General features: G+C 36.2%; 2 protein-coding genes across 2 annotated transcripts; one reads left to right on the forward strand and one right to left on the reverse strand.

Moving 5' to 3' along the window:
* Positions 1–204: 204 nt before the first annotated feature.
* letmd1 (LETM1 domain containing 1) lies at positions 205–7,870 on the forward strand. Its single transcript, XM_059334016.1, has 9 exons — positions 205–401; positions 751–905; positions 2,216–2,331; positions 2,553–2,635; positions 2,983–3,169; positions 4,329–4,430; positions 5,136–5,288; positions 5,392–5,488; positions 6,382–7,870. The coding sequence occupies exons 1-9, from the start codon at positions 286–288 to the stop codon at positions 6,456–6,458; spliced, it is 1,086 nt and encodes a 361-aa protein (XP_059189999.1). The 5' UTR covers positions 205–285; the 3' UTR covers positions 6,459–7,870.
* A 713-nt stretch (positions 7,871–8,583) lies between these two features.
* cd63 (CD63 molecule) lies at positions 8,584–18,156 on the reverse strand. The gene is made up of 8 exons (XM_059332238.1): positions 18,016–18,156; positions 17,128–17,213; positions 11,765–11,953; positions 11,536–11,610; positions 11,346–11,444; positions 10,933–11,076; positions 9,266–9,349; positions 8,584–9,067 (listed from the first exon to the last, which is right to left on the reverse strand). The coding sequence occupies exons 2-8, from the start codon at positions 17,191–17,193 to the stop codon at positions 9,002–9,004; spliced, it is 723 nt and encodes a 240-aa protein (XP_059188221.1). The 5' UTR covers positions 17,194–17,213; positions 18,016–18,156; the 3' UTR covers positions 8,584–9,001.
* Positions 18,157–20,370: the final 2,214 nt, after the last annotated feature.

Below are 20,370 nucleotides of genomic sequence, written 5' to 3' on the forward strand. Positions count from 1 at the left end.
TAAAGTATTGGGAAAAAAAAGATAGCTGAAAATGCTAATAATGAAAATGTTATATAAGAGATTACAAGATTTTATACAGTAAGTATTGCAATTTGATGTTGCATGCGTTTGTAGTATAATTTTTCGAATTGTTTGAGCTTTAATACTTAACCTCCCTTTGACAATAATAAACCTTGAATCCGCTCCTATGATCCACTCACACAGCAAACATTACGGTACAACTTTTGGCTTTAGCGTATATTACCGTCATTACGGTAACGTACGCGGAACTCGACCTCATCAAACATGGCGCTATCCTGCTCCAGCCTGTATAGCCATTTGTCTTTGACCCGACTGTGTGGTCTCAGGACAAACAGGATAACAAATGGCCTTTATTCTCCGTATCTGCCCTGTCAGTCCAGGTATGTTAAAGGCTATGTATGCTTCATTCGTGCACAATTTGTCGCTTTGTTTTACTCTCATCACCCTTTAACCGTGGCTAAGTGAAGCTAGCTACTATACCAGGGCATGCTCAGCCGTTTATGTTTGATAAGAAACATTTAAACAGATATGTCGTGATGTAAACAAGCTGTTCACTTTATATTTGAATCATGATACTTTGGAGTATCGTCCAACATAAAAATAACTCTTATTTTAAATATTATATATTTTCAAACACCAGCACATGAGGTTGATTACCGGGGTTGAAATGCATTCTATGTCTTTGTCTTTTATTATGAGTAAACTAACTTCAACTCTTTTACTTCACAGGTTGCCCCTGTGTAGGCACTACTCATCCTCCAAAGTTAGACGAGGTCTTGGTCGATATGTCGCCTCCAAGCTCAGGAGGGTCAATGACAAATATGAAGGTTTCCTCAAAAGGCGATTTCCGCGCTTTTATCTGCTTTATCACACTTTTGTGGAAGGTAAGACCAACTGATAACTCACCTCTGAGGTCTTCAATATCGCCACACTGTTAAAATAATCGCCTAAGTCATTTTTTGCCTAAATCATCTCCTCATGACGCCGGCCACCTCTGGTAAAATCACCTACATTCTCAGTTGATCAGATCATGTGATTTTACCCCTTTAAGATCATCACTTCTTTGACAATTTGCCACATTCATAGTCATCAGATAAGAACCCAGCAAAGAAGAGCCAGAGGGAGATTGTTTAGTTAGCAGTTTAGTTTATCAGTGTTGATAACACTTTACTCTAAGGTGTCTACATAAGAGTGACATGAGCGTGTCATAAACATGACATGGGATGTGTCATGAACATTAATGACACTTTGAAGTAACATTAATGCTCATGATACTTGTCATGTCATATTTCTGACAGGCTTGTGTGACTTATGTATACACCTTCAAAATAAAGTGTTACCATATCTTGCTTAAGTCACAAAGGCATGTTCGGTTCGGTAATGTTCGGCGTTAATTGCTGGCTGCTGATTAAAATAAAAAAAATTAAAATCGCACCAAGAAAGGTTTTGCTGCAGTATATATTGCATAAGAAACGTTTTTATAACAGCACATATCAGACAGTATATAAAACGATACTGATACGCCTTTGATAGGCCAATATTGGCTTTTGCATAGGTAAATATGCAAATATGTTGTAAAACTGCATGAAGCAGGTTTTGATAGTAAATAAAGTGAAAAAAAGAATGAGATCTTAATGGATTTCAGGCTGTAGAATGAATTTAGGTTTAGAAACATGAGCTAAATGTCAAATTGAAGTTCACTCGATAATACACTCTTCCTTTATGTATAGTTGTCTATTTTATTACTATCTGTAGTTTTATTGTTTCATTCTATAGCTATTATTTTGATATTGTGATATAAGAGTTATTTGGCCTCATGAAAGAACCACTTGTACAAACAGATATGTTCATTAAGATATTTGTGCAAATTACTTGGGCAAACTTGCCAAATTTACCAACGTTCTCATTTTTAGAATTTTCCCAGAAAGTCAGAAACAATATTTGAGTGGTCCAGACCTGCTGTAGAAGTCGTGCATTTTCCCTGAATGTATCGTTTATTTCATTGCTTTGAAGCAATACAGAGTTTAAAAAACCCTGTAGAAATTCTAGCGTAAAGTAAGAGAAAGTTAAGATAAGAATATGAGGATGTTTTTGCAGGAGGTTTTGGATATTGTCATACTGTATTGTTGTCTTTTATCACCTTGCTGATAGCTTGTTTATCCGAAGGTTAAAATGTGTCATTGAATCATTCCAGGATTCAAGCTACTGTTCCAAGATACCAAAGATGTGCGAAGGATAAGGACAAAGATGTTCTATGATAAAGTGCAGTACAAGAATTTGCCGTACAGGGAGATGGAGAAGCTCAGACAGGTGGGTCGTCTCCGCCACCACTATCAGGCTTTTTATACAATCCAAAGTGGGCTAATCATAACTTTAGCCAAGGGTTTGCTGGCCCTGCTGTGGAGCATGGTTGGCACCAACTTTGTGTGGTTATCCCCTGAAAATCAACTCTTTACTTAATACTTTGCCTTTATTGTTTAATTTCAGTTCTGTAATATTTATTATCTCACAGCAGCTTTACTTATTTTCAGTTTCGCAGAGACATGATGAAGGCCGTTCCACTGGTGGTGATATCGATTCCTCCCTTTGCCAACTACCTGGTTTTTGTCCTGATGTGAGCTATTTGAAATCGTTTCATTTAATTTGGCACATTTTTGATTCATATTTAGCAAAGCATTCTGAAGTTATTGATAGCAATGTTAATTTATGACCCTGTTAAAGGGATAGTTCTGATTTTTTTAAGTGTGGTTGTATAAGGGCTATTATCATGGTCAGTGTATTGCCTACAGCAGTCCCAGTTATGAGTTATAAGTGTGAAGAAGTACCTCATATAAACCTACATCAAAACTATCCCCTTAATACTGCTTTATACTGTGCAACATGTCCCTGTTGATATATATTTTACCTTCCCTCCATGTGTCTCTCTTCTCTCTGCGTCCATCCCCTCCCGTTCACTGCCAGGTACTTTTTCCCCCGCCAGATCCTGATCCCTCATTTCTGGACTCCCAAGCAGCAGGTAGAGTTTCAGGGAGTGTACCATTCCCTGAGGACAAGACGCCACTTGCCTGTGCTCAAAGGGCTCGAGAATACGAGCAAACAGGTCAAAGATGGAAAGCTGCAGAGTAGCCTTAAAGATCTGTGTGCTAATGTGAGTGAACACTTCAGAAATGTTTGGTGACAAGAATGCGGTTTTTATGATTTGACTGGGTGCAGAACAGATGTATAATAGATTTTATCTTCTGCTTTTACACACATTAGCCATCTGTTGTTGTCCCACCAGCTTTAAATGAGCCTCTTTTTTTGCATGAGCATCATTTCAGAGCACACATTGACGCATTCACTTTCCATTAGGTGACGGAATGGATATAAATAACAAAAATGTATGAAATACCTAACCGACACCAGGGATTTCATCAATCAACACTGAGTGTAAACTTGTGGTTTAAAACGTGTATATGTTCCTTGCAAGTACAAGCAATGAAAACTCTACATCAGTAGAATTACAGAAGCATTATCAGCTATATGTGCTTAAAGAATTAAATGTTAAAGTTCTAATTCTATAGAAACATACCCCCAATGACTGATATATTATATATTATATTATTGTCATTTTTAGTGTTTTACTGTTGTAGCTGTTTGAGGTGGAATTAGTTTAAACTGCTTCATATAGAGTAGGAAAAAACAAAAGCTTTTAATTCTTTTAACGTTTCTGTAGTCTTTTTTTGTGTAATATTGAATATTTTTATTAAGATGAAATCATTTGAAAAGTATTGAGGAGAAATTCCCTCTTTGTTAAAAACTTAGACATCTGAACTGTGAAGACGGACAACAAACATACACTAGTATTTTTTAAACTCATGTTTAATATTCATCTGAAAACTAACTATTAACTATAGCTGACTGTAAATTTTAATGAAGTAAAAATTACAATATCTGTCTCTTAAATGTTGGGTAAATTAAGTATCATCAAATAGAAATCCATAATTGAAGTGCAATAAATCCCAAAATTGCACTTAACTACTTGACTTAATGTACACAGTCTTTCCATCAGTGGTAATGGAGCATGGCTGACATATCTGATCCGACACTTGATCAAAACACAGGTTAGGGTTAAATACAATTAAACTACAACACTAGCCAAAATAATGGTGGTTGCATAATTGGATATTGCCTCTTTTATGAATGCTACTAACTCTGAAACACACACATTTCTCCATGTTTGCAAAAGTAAGTAGAATAACTGGTTGAACCTGTAAGTAGTATCCCATCATGGAAATGAGATAAACTGACTTTCTCTGCATTTTCAGGTGCAAAGTGGAGCAAACCCTAAAGTGTCTGATATCCTTGCCGTTCGAAGCCTGTTTTCTGGACCTCCTATGGGTATAAAGAGGATGAGTGTGGATCAGATGGTCAGTAACCACTTTCCACTCTTTACTAACATGCTGCACAAACAATCCAAATGTCAGGACTTCTCTAGATTTGTTCACTTTAATTACCCACAACTCAAGAGCAATATGGAATAGATTGTTTTTTTCCAATTGATTCCTAAAAAAACACCAACATAGTTATTATAAATGTGTAAAATAATCACTGTATTGAAACCTTACTTTAATCATGTAGACCAAAGTTAATATTTACTTAATTATGATACAGAAATATGTAGAATTATACACTGTATACTTAAAAACAATGCATTTTATTATTGCAACCAACCCCATAAAGTGTAGTGCCAAATATTTAGACTTAGAAAATGTGTTAATTTTTTATTGTTGCTTTATCATAGCAACTAGTGAAACAGACTTGATGCCATGATCACATGAGGAAATTAAGGGATGCATACCAAAAGTGTCTCTGTGCTCTAGTGAATCAAACCACACCCAGGGAAGACAAAAGGCCTAACCCAAGGTTAATCACCCTAGTGCCTCTTGCTCTCCCTCTGAACACAATCACCAAGTGAACACTGGGCCCTCTGCTGCCCTCTGGCACACTCCATCACCACATCCCCACAACACATTTGGATTTAGCCACACTTTCAGATGATGTGAAATTCAAAAGGCTCATTGGACCTGAACACCACTTGAATATCTCTCCTGTATGTCTTCATGGTGAATCAGAGACATCTCAGCCCTCTGCTCTTCCTGACTCCTCGCCTCCCGGGTTTCCTGGTTGGCCGGCGGCTGAATAGCCACGCCTTGGAGCTGCTGCAGCTGGACCGGGCCCTCAGCAGGCTGGGCCCTCACCAGCTGAGTGACTCAGAACTCAGACAGGTCAGACACATTTCATGTTCACTGGTCAAACATGATTTATATGACATACTCTGTGTATTAATCTGCAAGCCAAAAAACAAGCTTTAAGTGTTTGTCTTTTCAGGCTTGTTTTGTCAGGGGGCTCCATTCTCACAGCCTCAGCATCAATCAGTGCCGTGAGTGGTTACACCAGTGGCTTCAGGTGTCCTCTTCACTGAAAGGTATTTTCTTTTGGATGTGCAGTGTGATTTTAATTTCGTGACTTCTTTAACCTTATTCTGTTGATATTTCTGGTTTCTTTAATATACAAATTAGTAGTTTAAAATGATATGCTGTCTTGCACAGAGCGAGATGAGAAATCATACCACTCCCATGTCTTTACTATAAATATGAAGCATCTGATTAGTTTAGATTAGCATAAAGAAACAGGATAACAACTGGCAAAGTTTTATCTGAAGGTAATAAATTCAGCTAACAGCACTTCTAAAGCTCACAATGTATAGACTTATATAAAAGTAAAAGTTAGATGGTCATAAGTGATAACTTGTGACCCTCAATACGTGTGCGACGGTGGCCTATCTGGACACAACTATTCTATTAGCAAGCTTAGCTGAAGATCACTCAACTCGCTCACTAATTAGACGTCATTGAGCCGTGGAGGAGGGGGCCAACTTTAAATGCTGTGTTTACGAACCGTCGATAAATCTGACTCATTCTGCCTTTTAACATGTTATCTTATTTGTTTAATCTGTAAAAAAAACAAAACAAATTAGGAGCAATTGAGCCTTTTCAAGAGGATACTGCACTGGCTGAGTGAAGCTATGTTCAGACAGAGCTACAGTAGAGAGGAAACACCCTTTGGGGTTTTCTCCCCGAAAGAAAAGGTTGTGGTGAATGAATAGGTCATACAACGAACTATCAATCAAGAGACCAGGGTTTGTGCCCTGAGATAAAAGACACTTTGATGTGGACTTGGATATCAAAGTGGCATTGATCTCTCATCCAACTCTCTGCTAAAATGCTGAACTATTCCTTTAACCCATCCTATAAACATGTCTTCTCTCGTCGAAAACTAAATGCTATTTTTATGCCTCTTTTGTTTAATTTTCTGCAGACTCAGAGGTGTCACTGCTATTGCACAGCATTGTATTCCTCTCTGCCAACTACCCCAACGGTGCCAGACGACACTGACAGGAAGCCGGCAGCAATCTGCTTCTGCGATTATGTTCTCTTTTGTGCACTGGGTGGGTAGCACAGCTTCCTAAGAGTTGTCAACATCTCTTTTTTTGCTTGCGGAAAAAAACACTTTAAAACTGTTCTGGGCAAGATTAAGAAAAAAAAACTCTAAGCCAAAACTTGAACTAGAGAAAAGGATCCTGTTAGTTCTAGACGCCTTACTGTAGAATTATCCTGTTTCCCAACTACATACACAGCTAACAGGATTTTTTTGGGGGGAAGTGGATGAATCTATTGTCTTTATCAGGTGAGTGGTGTGGTATGGTATTCTACTTAATAAATTAGCACAATAAGACTTAAATGCTTAATTGAGCCCATGAGAGAATTAAATTGACTTAGATGCACAGAACTATATTAAGTGGTGTTGTTGAGGTAATGAGATTACCTGTCGCAGTGTCTCAAGCTTGTTACCACTTTTATGCTCAGGCTTGTCATTTGTTTACTTTGAACACATCATTACACACCTACAGAGACGAGCAGGGAAACAAAGAGGATTATGTTTAGTAAAGGCTCAGCAGCACCTTGTGTGCTGTCAATCTTCTACTTGTGGAATGGTAAAATTGTTCGGACTCATTCCAAAAACAGATAAATATGCTTTTATGTGGGCGTGTTGAATGTCCGCATCAAACACGTACTGTAGCTTCTCGTACATTTACCTCACTCTGTGCTCTGCTCTGTTACTCCTTAACAACGAACAATGCTGGTCAAAATGGAATTTTGTGTCGGTCTCAAGGGAAGGAAATAGTTTATCAATTACGGAACAGCCAAGAACATGAAGAATCAGTAGATTACACAGAGGCACCTTCTAAAAGAAAAAATGTAGATGGAGAAAAAAAAGAGATTGAAAAGAAGCCCTATTATGTTTGCAATTGCAAAGACATTCAAGCTTTGTTTGTGTGGTGAGGAGCTAAACTTCTACATTAATATACTTTTTGATGTGCAGTACAGCATTTACAAGCTGTCTGAAAAGGTTGCGATGGCACTTTATTATTATTTTTTACTTTGTTTACTTGCTTTGGAAGCCTAAGATGACTTTAACTTATCCAGGTCAGACCACACTAGAGCACATCATTTAAGTCAATCATTCAAGCGTTTTGCTCACTTCAGGGTTGCGGTAAAAAGAGGAAGTGAACATCCACTCCGCTGGTGTTTGGTGTTAAGTGTAAAATAGAAAATGTCTTTTGCTTCCTGTGCCTTTCGCAAGAACTGGCACATTACATCTGAAATATCAGTTGGAAAGTTCTCTTGTTTAAGGATTTTTTTTAATGCATTTTATTTGATCAACAGGTTTTGAATGTTGTGTTGCGGTGTCAATATCATATGCATTGTAATGGAACTGTGTCTGAAATAAAAAACTTTTTGGTGCATTTATTTTCCCTGTTTGTATTTAGCAAACAGCAACCTCCGGGGGCCTGTTCCATAAAGTGAGTTCACACAAACAATAAATCAGGCTTTTTTCAGTCGATTTGGTTCAAAAAAGCAATTTAAACTATTTTCCAGTATGAGTGGCCAAAGTAACTGAGCTTGAACTTACTATCAAACTGAAAAGTGTAGCCAATATGTAAATGCCTTAAAGCTGCATTCTTAGTTGTGGTTATGAAAATATGTTTGATTGTATAGAAGGCTATGAGAAAATTATCCTACTTATCTCAGTAAACATTTTCTTAATGAGATTATGGTCTTGATCGCTTGTTTCAGGTCTTCAATACAGCATGATATTTTTGTAAATCACTGTCCCATTTAGAGTAAAATATACCATAAAGCAGGGTGTGCTTTAGAGTTAGGCTACATTGTAAATGGCAAGTCGCTATCGTGGCACATTTTTCATGCGTTTATCCTTGAACTTTGATCATTTTAGTGTTTTTAGTTCATATTTTGGTTGCATAGAAATGTCTTGTTCAGCCTCTGTTGTACTTTACACCTTGTTAACCAAGCTATCTCTGGCATTAGCTCATAATTTAGCATCCTCCCTGCTGTCATACCTGTTCTACACATGTGCTGGCACCAACCAAACCAAGATGGCAGGCGCCAAAATGCCAAACTCTAGGCTTCAAAACGGTAGTCCACACACACCAATGGATGACATCATGGTGGCTATGTCCACTTCTTTTATTCAATGGGAAATTTACACTTAAAATTAGATTCAGACGTAATTTAAGGAGTCTTTAATAAAAACAAGAACTTGCAACCAGCAAAACATAAAAACAGATCTCGAGTCTCTAAACGCAACAAGTGAAAGCTGTTAGATTTCCTCATAACCAACAAGAACATACGCTGACAGTTAAGTGGACATAATCATTCCTATCATCTCCTAAGCACTTACAGCATCAAAGCGGAAACATTGTTTAACCTGTGAAAACATAATCCAAAATCGGTACAAGAGAAAATGATATTGTTTTGTGCATTATATCTGCAGTATAAGATGAACATAAGAGTTTCCGAAATAAGCTCCCAACAAGTGTGACCTGAACAGTAAACTCCTCTGGTGTGAATCTGAATCACATGACTTCGTAGCCGCTGCGGATGCCTCTCATCAACAAGCAGGCGAACACGATGCCCAATATCTGGAAGAAAAACAGTTAAGAAGGAGAGGACATTATCAGATAAATACAGATGTGTAATTTGAGATTTAAAAAATTAGATAAAACCAGCAGACATGACACTAGAAATTGTTAACACTCTTTCAAATAAAATCATGTTTTTAGGAAAAATGTATCATTAAAAATGAACTGGTTCGAAATTGTGCTTTTGTTGTTACATACCTGCAGGAAAGCAATAACAAGAGCTGCAACGATCACCCACAGGACGTTTTTCTTCAGTAAAGCCTCCAAAGCATCATGACATCCCTAAAACAAAAGAAAAGCCAGAATAGATTCAGTATGGACATTTAATTGGCTGAGTTATTTAAAAGACATTGCTTTGTGGTAAAACATTGACAATTGTTTTGTTGACTTTGGCTTTACTTCCTCATTGTTTAAGGTCCCACACATCCCCATTCTGTATGTGTAAAACATTTTTTTTTTTTTTTTTTTTTTTTAAATCAAACAATTTTTTCCCTTGAAAGCCTTTTTCCTGACCTTATTAAAAGCATGTGTGTGTATAAAAGTATTGCAGTGGTAACTGTCTTTTGCCACAAACTGGGCTTGCGCATTTGATATAAGACTGTTGTTTTTACACCATATAGGGAAGTATTTTATCTTTTATTTGTTTTTCCATAGTATTCATACCATCAAATATGTGCCAAAGGGTCATCCTACATAGTTTGCGATCAGTTGTTTCATGTACTGGTGTGGCGACTTGCTACACACACTCACTGTATGTGTGTTTGTACACGCCTATTTGGCACAGAGCACCATTATTACCCCACTGGAGTCATGTTTCTGTCTAATATTGACTGTCTGTGGGGCTCCGCTTTGGTCTCAACTAGCTATTGTCTCTTTAGCTTAGTGGACATTTGACCTTTTCCAAATTTTTGCTGCTGAATGTCGCATTGACTATTTCTTGGATCTTTCTGCCGTGACAGGGTTGAGACTGACAGTGAGCTAAATGATGATTAAAAGCAAAGTATAACTGCAGAGTTCATTATAATGCACAACCCCTTTCTTTCTGTATACACTCAATAAATCTGTCTATTTATTGATGAGCAAGCATAGATTTATCTGGATTTTAGGGCTGGGCAATTAATCAAATTTTATTTTCAATTCAGATTTTGGCTTCCAACAATGATCAAACAATAATCAAGATTTAATTATTATTGTGCCACGTTCCATTATTAATCTTATTTATTAAATTGTGTATGTATATTATATATAAATAAATAATTGTATTTACTTATCTTATTTTTTACTTTTATTTTTCCTATGTAAAGTTCATGATATATATTTAAATTTTAATTTAATTTTAATTCTAATTAAATGCATGATATTTCTGAAGTCAATTAATAATCATGATCTAAATATTGACCAAAATAATTTTGCCAACATCAATTAGGCCTACTGTATAGCTGTGGGTGTCTACTGATAAATTAAAAGAAACTTCAGTTCAGAAATTATGAAAATTAGTCTGCCCATCGCACAAAAATCGATTGTTTCGATTAAGTCATTATTTATTAGTAAAATAATATCATGATTGTAATTTATTACAAGATTAACAGGGATTGTAGCTCAAGAGTAAAATTTTAAAATACAGCAACAAATTGGTTTAAACTTAAACAGTATTTTTTTTTTAATTAAAGTATATGATAACAGAATTGAATTGATTTAATGTGTCTCATTGTCAGTTATACCCACTCTAACTATTGATAACTGTTAGTATCAGCCTGATATCGGATATCAGTATCTGATAAGTGCATTCTTAGTATTAAGCGTGTCATTTAAACTATATCTCATATTCAGTGACTTCACAGACACGCATCAACTATTTGTATCACCTTCTGGTACACTTTGGCAGCGTTCGTCATGGCCCCCTCTCCACAGCCAGCAGAAACATTCTTACAGCACGAGTCAGGCACAGTTTTTCCGTCTTTTCCGAAGTTTTTCCAGTCAGTGGAGCTGTTACCACCACAGCATTTCAACTGCAAATGAGTCAAATGAAACATATTTAATATGGAAATTCATTTTAGGGGGTCTAATCTTACTTGACAATAATAGGTAAGACCCATTAGAAGCGATCTAGATCCAACACTGATGGAAGTGCCAGCAATGTTCATATAACTTGTGTCAATAGATGGAAAGAAAAACAAAGTCATGCGATGCAGTGCAGACCAACAGGATGCAGCAGTGTTATGTGAAGGTGTTGTCAGACTGAATCAACAGTGAGTAGGAGAATTTACACTGAACTCACATCCTCTTGCATTTTGTCCACGCTTTTTTTGAACTCAGCTGTGCCGTTCTTGTACTTGCTGATCATGTCAGTGAGACTATCCTCGACGACAGCTGAGAGCTAGAGAGGAGACACAACATGGAAGTTAAACCAAACCTTCTGCAGGGTTTAATATACTGTAACATATAAAATAATCAAATTCTACACTCACTTTGTTTCTGTAGACATATCCAGCGATTGCTGCTGCAACCTCAACAAGAATGACCAGGACCAGAAGAATGGCAAACTGGAGAAAAAGAGAAATTGAATGCATTTACTATTCTCAAATACATTTTATAGGTTTTACACACATTAATCATTCATGAGTACAACAAAATTCCACATAGAAAACTCAAGTCAACCTTTTTGTTCTAGTTTGGTTTAACAGATATATGAATTACCGTGGTGACCATGCAGTAGTTCTCTTTCCAGGCACCGCAGCAGCCGAAGAAGGCAATGAAGAAAATCACCACGCCGATTGCAATGATAACGATGGGGGCTCCTGAGGCGGACGCATCCTTGATCATCAAGGTGTTGTGCAAACCCACTTGCACCAGAATTCCCACGACAATCAATGCGAGGCCACATAACTGCGGGAAGGAGAGGGTGGTTAGCTTAAGGTGAAATCTGTGGGATAAAATCTGCTTATTTTCATGTTATACAAGCAATTTTAATCAAGTTTAAGTGGACATCTGGCAAAAAACTAAATTATATTCAAATTTTTAAAATTTGAATTTAGTTTATTCTATTTTTATTTTTTATTCTATTGTTGCTTTGTGTTTATGTATTTTAGTATTTTAGTTTTATACCTTATTTCCTGCAACTGTGATATCTGTACAGCACTTTGGTCAACCCCGGTTGTTTTAAATGTGCTCTATAAATTAAGTTTGACTTGACTAGAATAATAATAATAACAATAATAAACCAATCTAATCTAATTCGATTTGATTTAAATCTAATCCAATTTGAGCAACTTTTTGTTTCGGACTACAGCAATGCTAGTGGCTTTGTGAGGCTGTACTGAGCTAAATGCTAACCTCAGCATGCAAACATGTTCGTATGGACAACACTAACATGCTGATGTTTAGTGGGTTATATATTTACCATGTTCACAATCTTAGCTTTAGTGAATTCGCATGCAAACAGTTTCTAATTGGCACTTAAGTCGTCTAATGGAATGGCATTACTATTGCAGGTATTAAGTCATTAAGTAAATTGACATTAGAACCTGATGATGGTGCTAAATAAAAAGACAGAGGATCATCAAAGTCCTTAGGAACCACAAATGTCAATATAAACAATGTCATGAAAATCCATCTGATAGCTGTTCAGTTATTTCAGTCTGAACCAAAGTGGTGGACTGAAAGACAAATATAACCATCTATAGAGCCATTCTGTTTAAAAAAAACCTACCGGAGATAGTAGGTGTGAAATAAAACCACATGAATTAAGATAAGGGGATAAGGAGGATATTTACATTTTAACATCAAGTATTCAGTTATAAGTAAATGTACCAAAAAGATATTCACTTGCTTGTAAGATTAAAGCCTGTCTTTGCCTCAGTGATTAACACGCAATTGAAGAAAAATGATTATGCACTAATGCTAAATAGATAGGAGGAAGTTGCAACAGTTTTCAGTTCCCGTAAACAGTCTATGATACTATTTAACATCCGAAATTATCGGATGTTAAAATGTGATGCTGATGTGTCACTGCTTTGGGTGGGGTGCCAAGAGCTGTTCATTAGATCTTTTACAAACACTACGTGGGTGAACTGTTTGATTGCGATGGGATCAAGCAGCTCCAAAGCAAATATCACAGTGAACTGCATGTCCTTTACTTGGAATAAATTCAGCTAAGTTGGGATCAGTTTAAGGAAAGGAGGGTTTAGCCACCAGAGCAGAAACAATAAGTCATTTAATTAGTTAGTCCAGGAGCAGAAAAATATGTATTAAATATATTTTTATTGGCCAAACAGTTAATTAATACACACGTTGTTTGAGCATTTAAAACACACACTTAAAAGGCAGAATTGTGAAAAGTTCATAATGGCAAATTATTATTATTAAATTATGGTATTTTGTACATGTATGTCTCAAAACAGCAACTTCTATGATGATAAATGGATGTGGGTGTTTGGATAAGGACGTCACTGGTCAAGTGATAGATGATGACAGAATAAGAAGTGGAAAAAAACTGACCATGAGTCAAAAAGTACATAAACATATTAATCAGTTTGGAAAGTCAAGTGACTCTGACTTTGACTTTGTCCCCTTGTTTGTGACCTCACTATAATGTTGCAATGATCTTAACATACCGGTGAACAGAGCTTTAACTAACACTTATATTCAATGTTAAATTATTACCATATTCTTTTCTCTATTACTCAATTAATTGTGTAGTCTATAGAGTAAGAAATATACCAACTGCTTTTTCCATCAGTCTAAAATCTAAAATATTAACTTCACCATCATAGAAGAAAACCCAGCAAATATTTGCAAATAAGAAGCTAAGTCAAAATGGGGACAGAAGTCAATAAGTTAACACAATAGGTTTATTCAGTGTTATCCATTAAATAATCGTTTACCAGACTTATATTTCGTTAATGGCTGATAAAGTGGTGTGATCTGACTGTGTATTAGGCTTTAGACTGCATTAGGTCAACAACTGAAAAATATCTGCTTAGTTTTAATCTGCCAGGAAAAAAAACACAAGGGCCAGCAACTGCAAATGAAAAATATAGCTGAAGATTTAAAATACATTTATTTTAGCTACATTAACAAATGTGGTCAATGAAACACTGAAAGTGTCACTGTCACTGAAAGTCTTTTAAAACACGGTACGACTATTTTCCTTTGATAGTGTAGCTGCACCACAATCATGCTCACTCGAAATAATAACATATAATTTCCAATATATTGTAAGAATTATAAACCATCAGTGCGACCAATCAAATTATAAGTGACTGAGGTAATTATTCTTTGGTCCTACATGTCTAAAGCTTCATACTAGTTTACACATTACACATTATGTCCAATAAACATTTCAGTGGAACTTCCCTGACAAACTGCCAGCTGTCTCATGTGCACAGGCTCGTAAAACAAAGAGCATGCAGAGGTTTTTTTTGTTTTTATAGCTGGGTGTGACTTCATGTTGTGTAATATTCTGATGTAAAAACTGCTGTTTGAATAAATGACTTACAGGGCATAGAAGTGGTCACTTTAGATTGTCTTAAGGAACTTTTGATTCTGACCATAGACTGTATAGTAATAGTGGACGTAGTCACCTTGACGTCACCCATTGGATTGTGGACTGTCTCTTTGAAGACTTGAATTCAGTGTTTTGGCTGTTCCCATCTTGGCTTATGGCTGTTGCAATATTGTTTTTTTGCAACCGGTACATGCACAGAACAGATTGAGGGCAAGCTAGCGCTAGCTTGGTTAGCAAGGAACAATCGTTATTCTAAATGAAAAGACAACTACTTAACAGTCCAAATGAACACTGAACAAGTTATTTTTAAGGGACCAAAATGTTCCAATTAACTTTGAAAGGGTAAAAGTTCTAAGACACAAACATACAGCGCACTGTGGAGGCCAATCTGACAATCAAAAGGTAGCCACACCCTAATGCATACCCTGCTTTATCTTGTATTTTACAATAAGTGGGACCATAATTTACAAAATGAACATAATGCTATATTGAAGTAGACTTGAAACTAGTGTTAGAGACCATAGCTACTGTGTCAGTTGAACTGCAAAAATAGAGATTTGCTCATTTCAGGGTCAACAAACAAAAGTTTTTACTAAAGCTGCTATCTGAAAACAACCAAGAACAACAACAAACACCCAATCTGGCCTTACTGTTACTGTGCTTGTGTTAGGTTAAAAAAACACAACATTTACAGTCATAATCTGCCAGTAGCCTGAACGTTAGAAGATATCAGCCCAGTTGTTGGTGTGTTTTCCATATTAAGCCCTCGCTGGAGCGGAGGACCTCTCCTTGTTGGCAACACCAATGTAAATATTTGAGCTTGAGTCAAATGGGTGACTAATGGTTGACGGAGGAAAACATAAAGGAGTGAACACAGCAGGCAGCCAGGGCAGAGACAGTCACATCAATTCCAGATTAGAACAAAATAAAAGATATCCCCATGGAATAATGTTGAAAATAAAAGTGTTATTAAGGTTGTTTTTTTCCCTTAAGTTGACTTCAATTTCTTGATGGAAATGTTTAGAGCTGAAACATTAGTTGATTAATTGATCAATTGTGAATTGGCAATAATTTTAATATTCATCATTTTAGTAAAGTAATTTACAAGCAAAAATAACTCAAATTGACTTTTTTTCTGTTTCTCCAATGTCAATCTTTGTTTATTGGGATATTCTCGTTTTTTATTTCTCATTTTCTTTGCCTAATTTTAATAAGATGATAAATGATTTGACTGTTGGTTGAACAAAGCAAAACATTTGAAAATGCTATGCAATTTTTATTTATTGTTATTCTTTTATTGTCTAATCTATTTGTTTTTAAATGTATCAATAAGGTAACTAGTTGCTTTAATTATTCCTATTTAGCAGTTATAGTAGCAGTATATAAACATTTAATAAATGTTTATACCACATTATAATTCAGTTGTCATGTTTATATATGTACAGTATTTGTCAACAATTATAAGTTCTCACACAGTTTATATTATCACAACTATATTTTACTATATTATTAATTTCCAGTTATATAAAGACATCCACTTATCAGTGTGTGACAAAAACAAACAAACAACCATAAACAACCATATCTGGTTTTAACCCCATTTCAGTGTGTTATAAACATGTGTTAAATTATTATATACTACTTAGAAATGTTAAGGAGGAGGGGTTAAAGTAACATATTACCCTACTGATTAAGTTTTTTTTTTCTCTTTTTCTCAATAGGATTACTTTGAAAAACTTTAATAAATGCCAGAGTGAAATCTTCAAATATCTTATTTAGTCCGAATAATAGTCTAAAGCTATATTCTTTTTAAATTGTCCACTGAGTAGAGAGGATAATACATCCTTGTCATGCTGTACTTCCTCCTGTCTTGTGTGAGATATTATCAGTTTCACTCAGTGCTGAAGAGTTCACCGAGCGTGTAAAACGTTCAGAACGAAGAGGAAGAGGAAAAAAAGTGTTGTCTGGACAAGTCACATTATGTCGTTACGCTTTGAATCGTGGGCATTAGATTCACATTCCATCACCACCTCTCACTCTAAGGTTCTCAAACACACAATGAAGAAACTGCAAACAGGTTGCATCCAGGAAACGCTCAACTTAATCCAGGATATTTGAGATGAGCGCCCTTGTGTTCACGTTGCTTTCATGCATTCGTAGATACTAAACAAACAAGTATATTATGCAAACATGTGAGCTAAGTGCTCAGGAAGAATAAGAGGGGTTGTCCAAGGTAGTGTGTCCGCGCAACAGCTGATTTTACAGATGATTACATTTTCTATGTGAAAGTTGGATAACAAGAACAGAGTCAATGCTCAAAGTCATGGGGGCTGGCAAAAAAGCAGAAATGCTACGCTAGTCCATATTTCCGCCTGCCAAAAAGATATGCTGATTAATGTTGATAAAACAAACCACACAGGCCTCACGTCCTGTTGCTTTAGTTGTGGCAACTCAAAGCTGCCTCCACCTTCAGTAACATTGTATTCAGATGCCAACTGCATCCACTCTCCTTTGACAGTAAACAATTTAAAGAGTTGGGTTAGCTGCCACTCACCCAGAAAAGGAAGTTGAAAATGAAAAGCAGGTACTTGACACATTTCATTCCCCCCTCCACAGCCATGGCTGACGAAGATCTGATTCCTGCATAGATAGACAAGAGAGAAAGTATAAACAAACTCTGTTACATTCACTTTCTTAAAGGCAGAGTTAGAAGACCATTACATCAGCTGTAATATGAGCAGTAGCAGCGTGGAACACATGAGTCATTTGACTTCTGATTGATACTTCAGCTATTTAAAAAAAAAAAAGCCTTCAACTATGAACTGGACTGCTGTGATACGCTTTTAGTTTCTATGTGGACCACACGTGTCCCCATTGTTTGAGTGGATGTATTTACACCCAAAGGCACAAATCCATAATATAACTTTAATTTTAAAGACAAATCAAAGTTTAACTAAAGCCCTGTTTACTTTGTTTAAGTTAATGTAAGTGTGTTGTGATGTAATGTAAATGTGGTAAGTTAAATAGTCTTTAAAATGCTAAGGCCTTTACAGCACATAGTCCTGGGCCCTGTAGAGATCAAAACGGCCGTTTTTTGAGGAAGCAGCGGAGCCCCCCCCGGCCCTGCCCCGGACCGTTAATCACCGTTCAGTTGGCAACAATACCAGCGTTGTCACGAGCAAAATAGCCTTAATTACATCAACAATTTTCTCTTATTAGATTTATTAAAAGCTTGACAACTGGGTTACTCTTACACAAACAGATATACACGTTTCTCTCTCGCGACTTTACAACTGATAAACATCCTCTTTTTGACTACTTTTTTGTTTTGTTTTGTGAAGACCGTTCAACCGTTAACTGCTACCTTCCACAAGTGTTAACGGAAAAAGCGGTTATCATAACGGATAAAAGTTTGATATTTCGGCGGTCATTTGAGGTCTACCTTAGTATAGAAGTCGTGAAAAATCCTGCGAGGAGAGGCGAAGACGACGAGGTGTGTGATGAAATTTTAGACTAACTTCTCCGATTTATAGTCCCTCCTCCCACCGCTCCTTCACTTCCCACCTCTTCCACTCTACTTCTCCATTTAATGCGGTGACCATAACCTCATATGCTGCCTTCAGGTGCCCTCGTTAAACACACAACTCGTCCACTGGCTGTCCTCACTGATATTCGTCAAAAAAGTATTTTTTTTGTTAAGAAAATGTTAAATATATATTAGGGGTGTGAATCAGCAGAGGCCCCATGATACAATTCTATTCCGATACTTGAGTCACAATACAATATTTTTGCGATTTTAAGTATTTTGCTAAATGGTGAGCATTGCAATACAATATATTGTGATTATTACTGTTTAACTGCATTTTTTGTCCACAAAATTTAATTAAATCAAGAATTGTTTTGTCAAATAGGTGTAAATTCTCAGTCTATTCATCTCACTTCAGTCTTTTTATTTCTCCACAACGAGAGTGTGCTCTGAATTTCTTTGAATGAAACATAAAAAAGCCTAACTTTGCCTATTTATTCCTTAGATCTTCCAGTTTTATATGATACCAGTATCTCCAGAGTATTCCTAAAATATCAATACTTGGCGGGGCCATGAATAGATATTATATTGCGATACTATACTGTATCAACCCCCCCCCCCCCCCCCCCCCCCTACACACACACCTCTAATATGTATATATACTTTCCCTAAATTTGTATCAAATAGTGATTATCTTTTATCTGTTATCTGATTTACCTATCATTACAAAAAATAAATATATATCTTCCTCACGTTGACTAGTTATCTTTTTGTATAGGAGTATGTTATTATATATATTATGTAGCATCAAATTGATACTTAAAGTACAAGAACCTCAAAAATTGTAGTACAGTACTTAAGTAATTTTCTTCGTTACATTACACTACTGGCGGTGAAAAAGGAATCCTTTACTAAATAACTGAAACTAAAAACAATTTCTATTGCAATTTTGTTGAGGAATTAAACTTTAGTTGATGAATAATTTAAGAATGCGTGAATAGTGAAAACACATTTTGGATTGTCAGATTACAAAAAATCCTGTAAGTGCTGGTTTGGACCCTCCCTTTGCCTTTCCCAGAAGTATGAGGTCATATAGTTTGATCGGTCAAAAGGATTTTTCACAACCTGGAAACCCAAAAGTTGTTCTTTTATAAGTGCAGCTGATACAAGTGAAATACACAAAAGGAAGGAAATGTATGAATCTGATCACCTCCACAGTCTCTTATCTCCTAAAACAGGTATATAATTATTAGTGATTTCAATTCTGTTAAATTTTAAGGAAATGAGTCTTCAACGCTTCGAGCAACCCAATTTCTCAAGTGTTTCCTGTTTTCCACGCTGACTAACATCCTCAGACAGCTAAATAACAGACTCATTGAGCAATATATTTAAAGAATTTAAACTTTTTTGTCAAAATACAGGAACCATTTTCAGGCTTTTTATCTTATACATTAAAAAATGTGCTTTGCTCTCACGCCAGAAATCATTTTGACACAGAATAGCTTCATTTAAATGCATGGCGTGCTACGACAGAACAAAGTGAACTTGTTGCTCAAAGTTATGGTCATGTGGTGAAAGTCACAAGTCTTTGTGGATACTATGGAAGAAGTCAGTATTTAAAGCTCACATGTTTAAGGTGTGATGTGACACTGTTCCATTTTAAACCAATTTAGATTTACCCATGTTAATGATATTCTCTATAATATCAGTGGGGAACTGTTACTAATGCTGCATTATCTCTCACATTAATGCTGATAAGATGAATGAGAACAATTGAGTTCAATGATATAGCTCACTGTAATCTTGTACGCTTTGTGCACCACAAACGTATCAAAAAACAAACAATTTAGTGACCCATATCTCTCAGCTTTAATGGACCTATAAAGTCATCCCACTGTAAACTCTTCCTGTACAGTTCAAGTCATGCTCGGAAACTGGACTAGAAGTAACATTTTTATTTGACTGATTTATGAACAAGTCTTGGTTACTTTAGACACACATACGTAGCAGAAGGGTTCAGTTTAATCCTGCTGTAAGCCATGGGACCACAGTGACAACGCAGCTAAAATGCAACGTCATGTGGTTCAGACACTGAACACCACAGAGGCCTGTAGCTGAAGGAAGTGGTTCACTGTGCATCAAGGCAGCCATGCTAAAAGCTTAGTGAAGCTTTACTTCACAAAGTTTATTTTTTACTTACCTGTGGACATTTTCTTTGTTTTGTTTTTTTGCAAGTGTGCTGCAGGGGTAACCAAACAGAGACAATGCAGA

This window comes from Centropristis striata, chromosome 5 (genome assembly GCF_030273125.1).
Source record: "Centropristis striata isolate RG_2023a ecotype Rhode Island chromosome 5, C.striata_1.0, whole genome shotgun sequence".
Classification (NCBI taxonomy): Eukaryota; Metazoa; Chordata; class Actinopteri; order Perciformes; family Serranidae; genus Centropristis; species Centropristis striata.

Coding starts and splice junctions, on each gene's coding strand:
- cd63 (XM_059332238.1), bottom strand. CDS start 17,193: ATGGCTGTGGAGGGGGGAATGAAATGTGTCAAGTACCTGCTTTTCATT. Junction 11,611..11,764: donor ACTACTGCATGGTCACCACG/GTAATTCATATA, acceptor CTTTTTCTCCAG/TTTGCCATTCTTCTGGTCCT. Junction 11,077..11,345: donor TGGACAAAATGCAAGAGGAT/GTGAGTTCAGTG, acceptor ACTCATTTGCAG/TTGAAATGCTGTGGTGGTAA.
- letmd1 (XM_059334016.1), top strand. CDS start 286: ATGGCGCTATCCTGCTCCAGCCTGTATAGCCATTTGTCTTTGACCCGA. Junction 2,636..2,982: donor TACCTGGTTTTTGTCCTGAT/GTGAGCTATTTG, acceptor GTTCACTGCCAG/GTACTTTTTCCCCCGCCAGA. Junction 4,431..5,135: donor GGATGAGTGTGGATCAGATG/GTCAGTAACCAC, acceptor ATGGTGAATCAG/AGACATCTCAGCCCTCTGCT.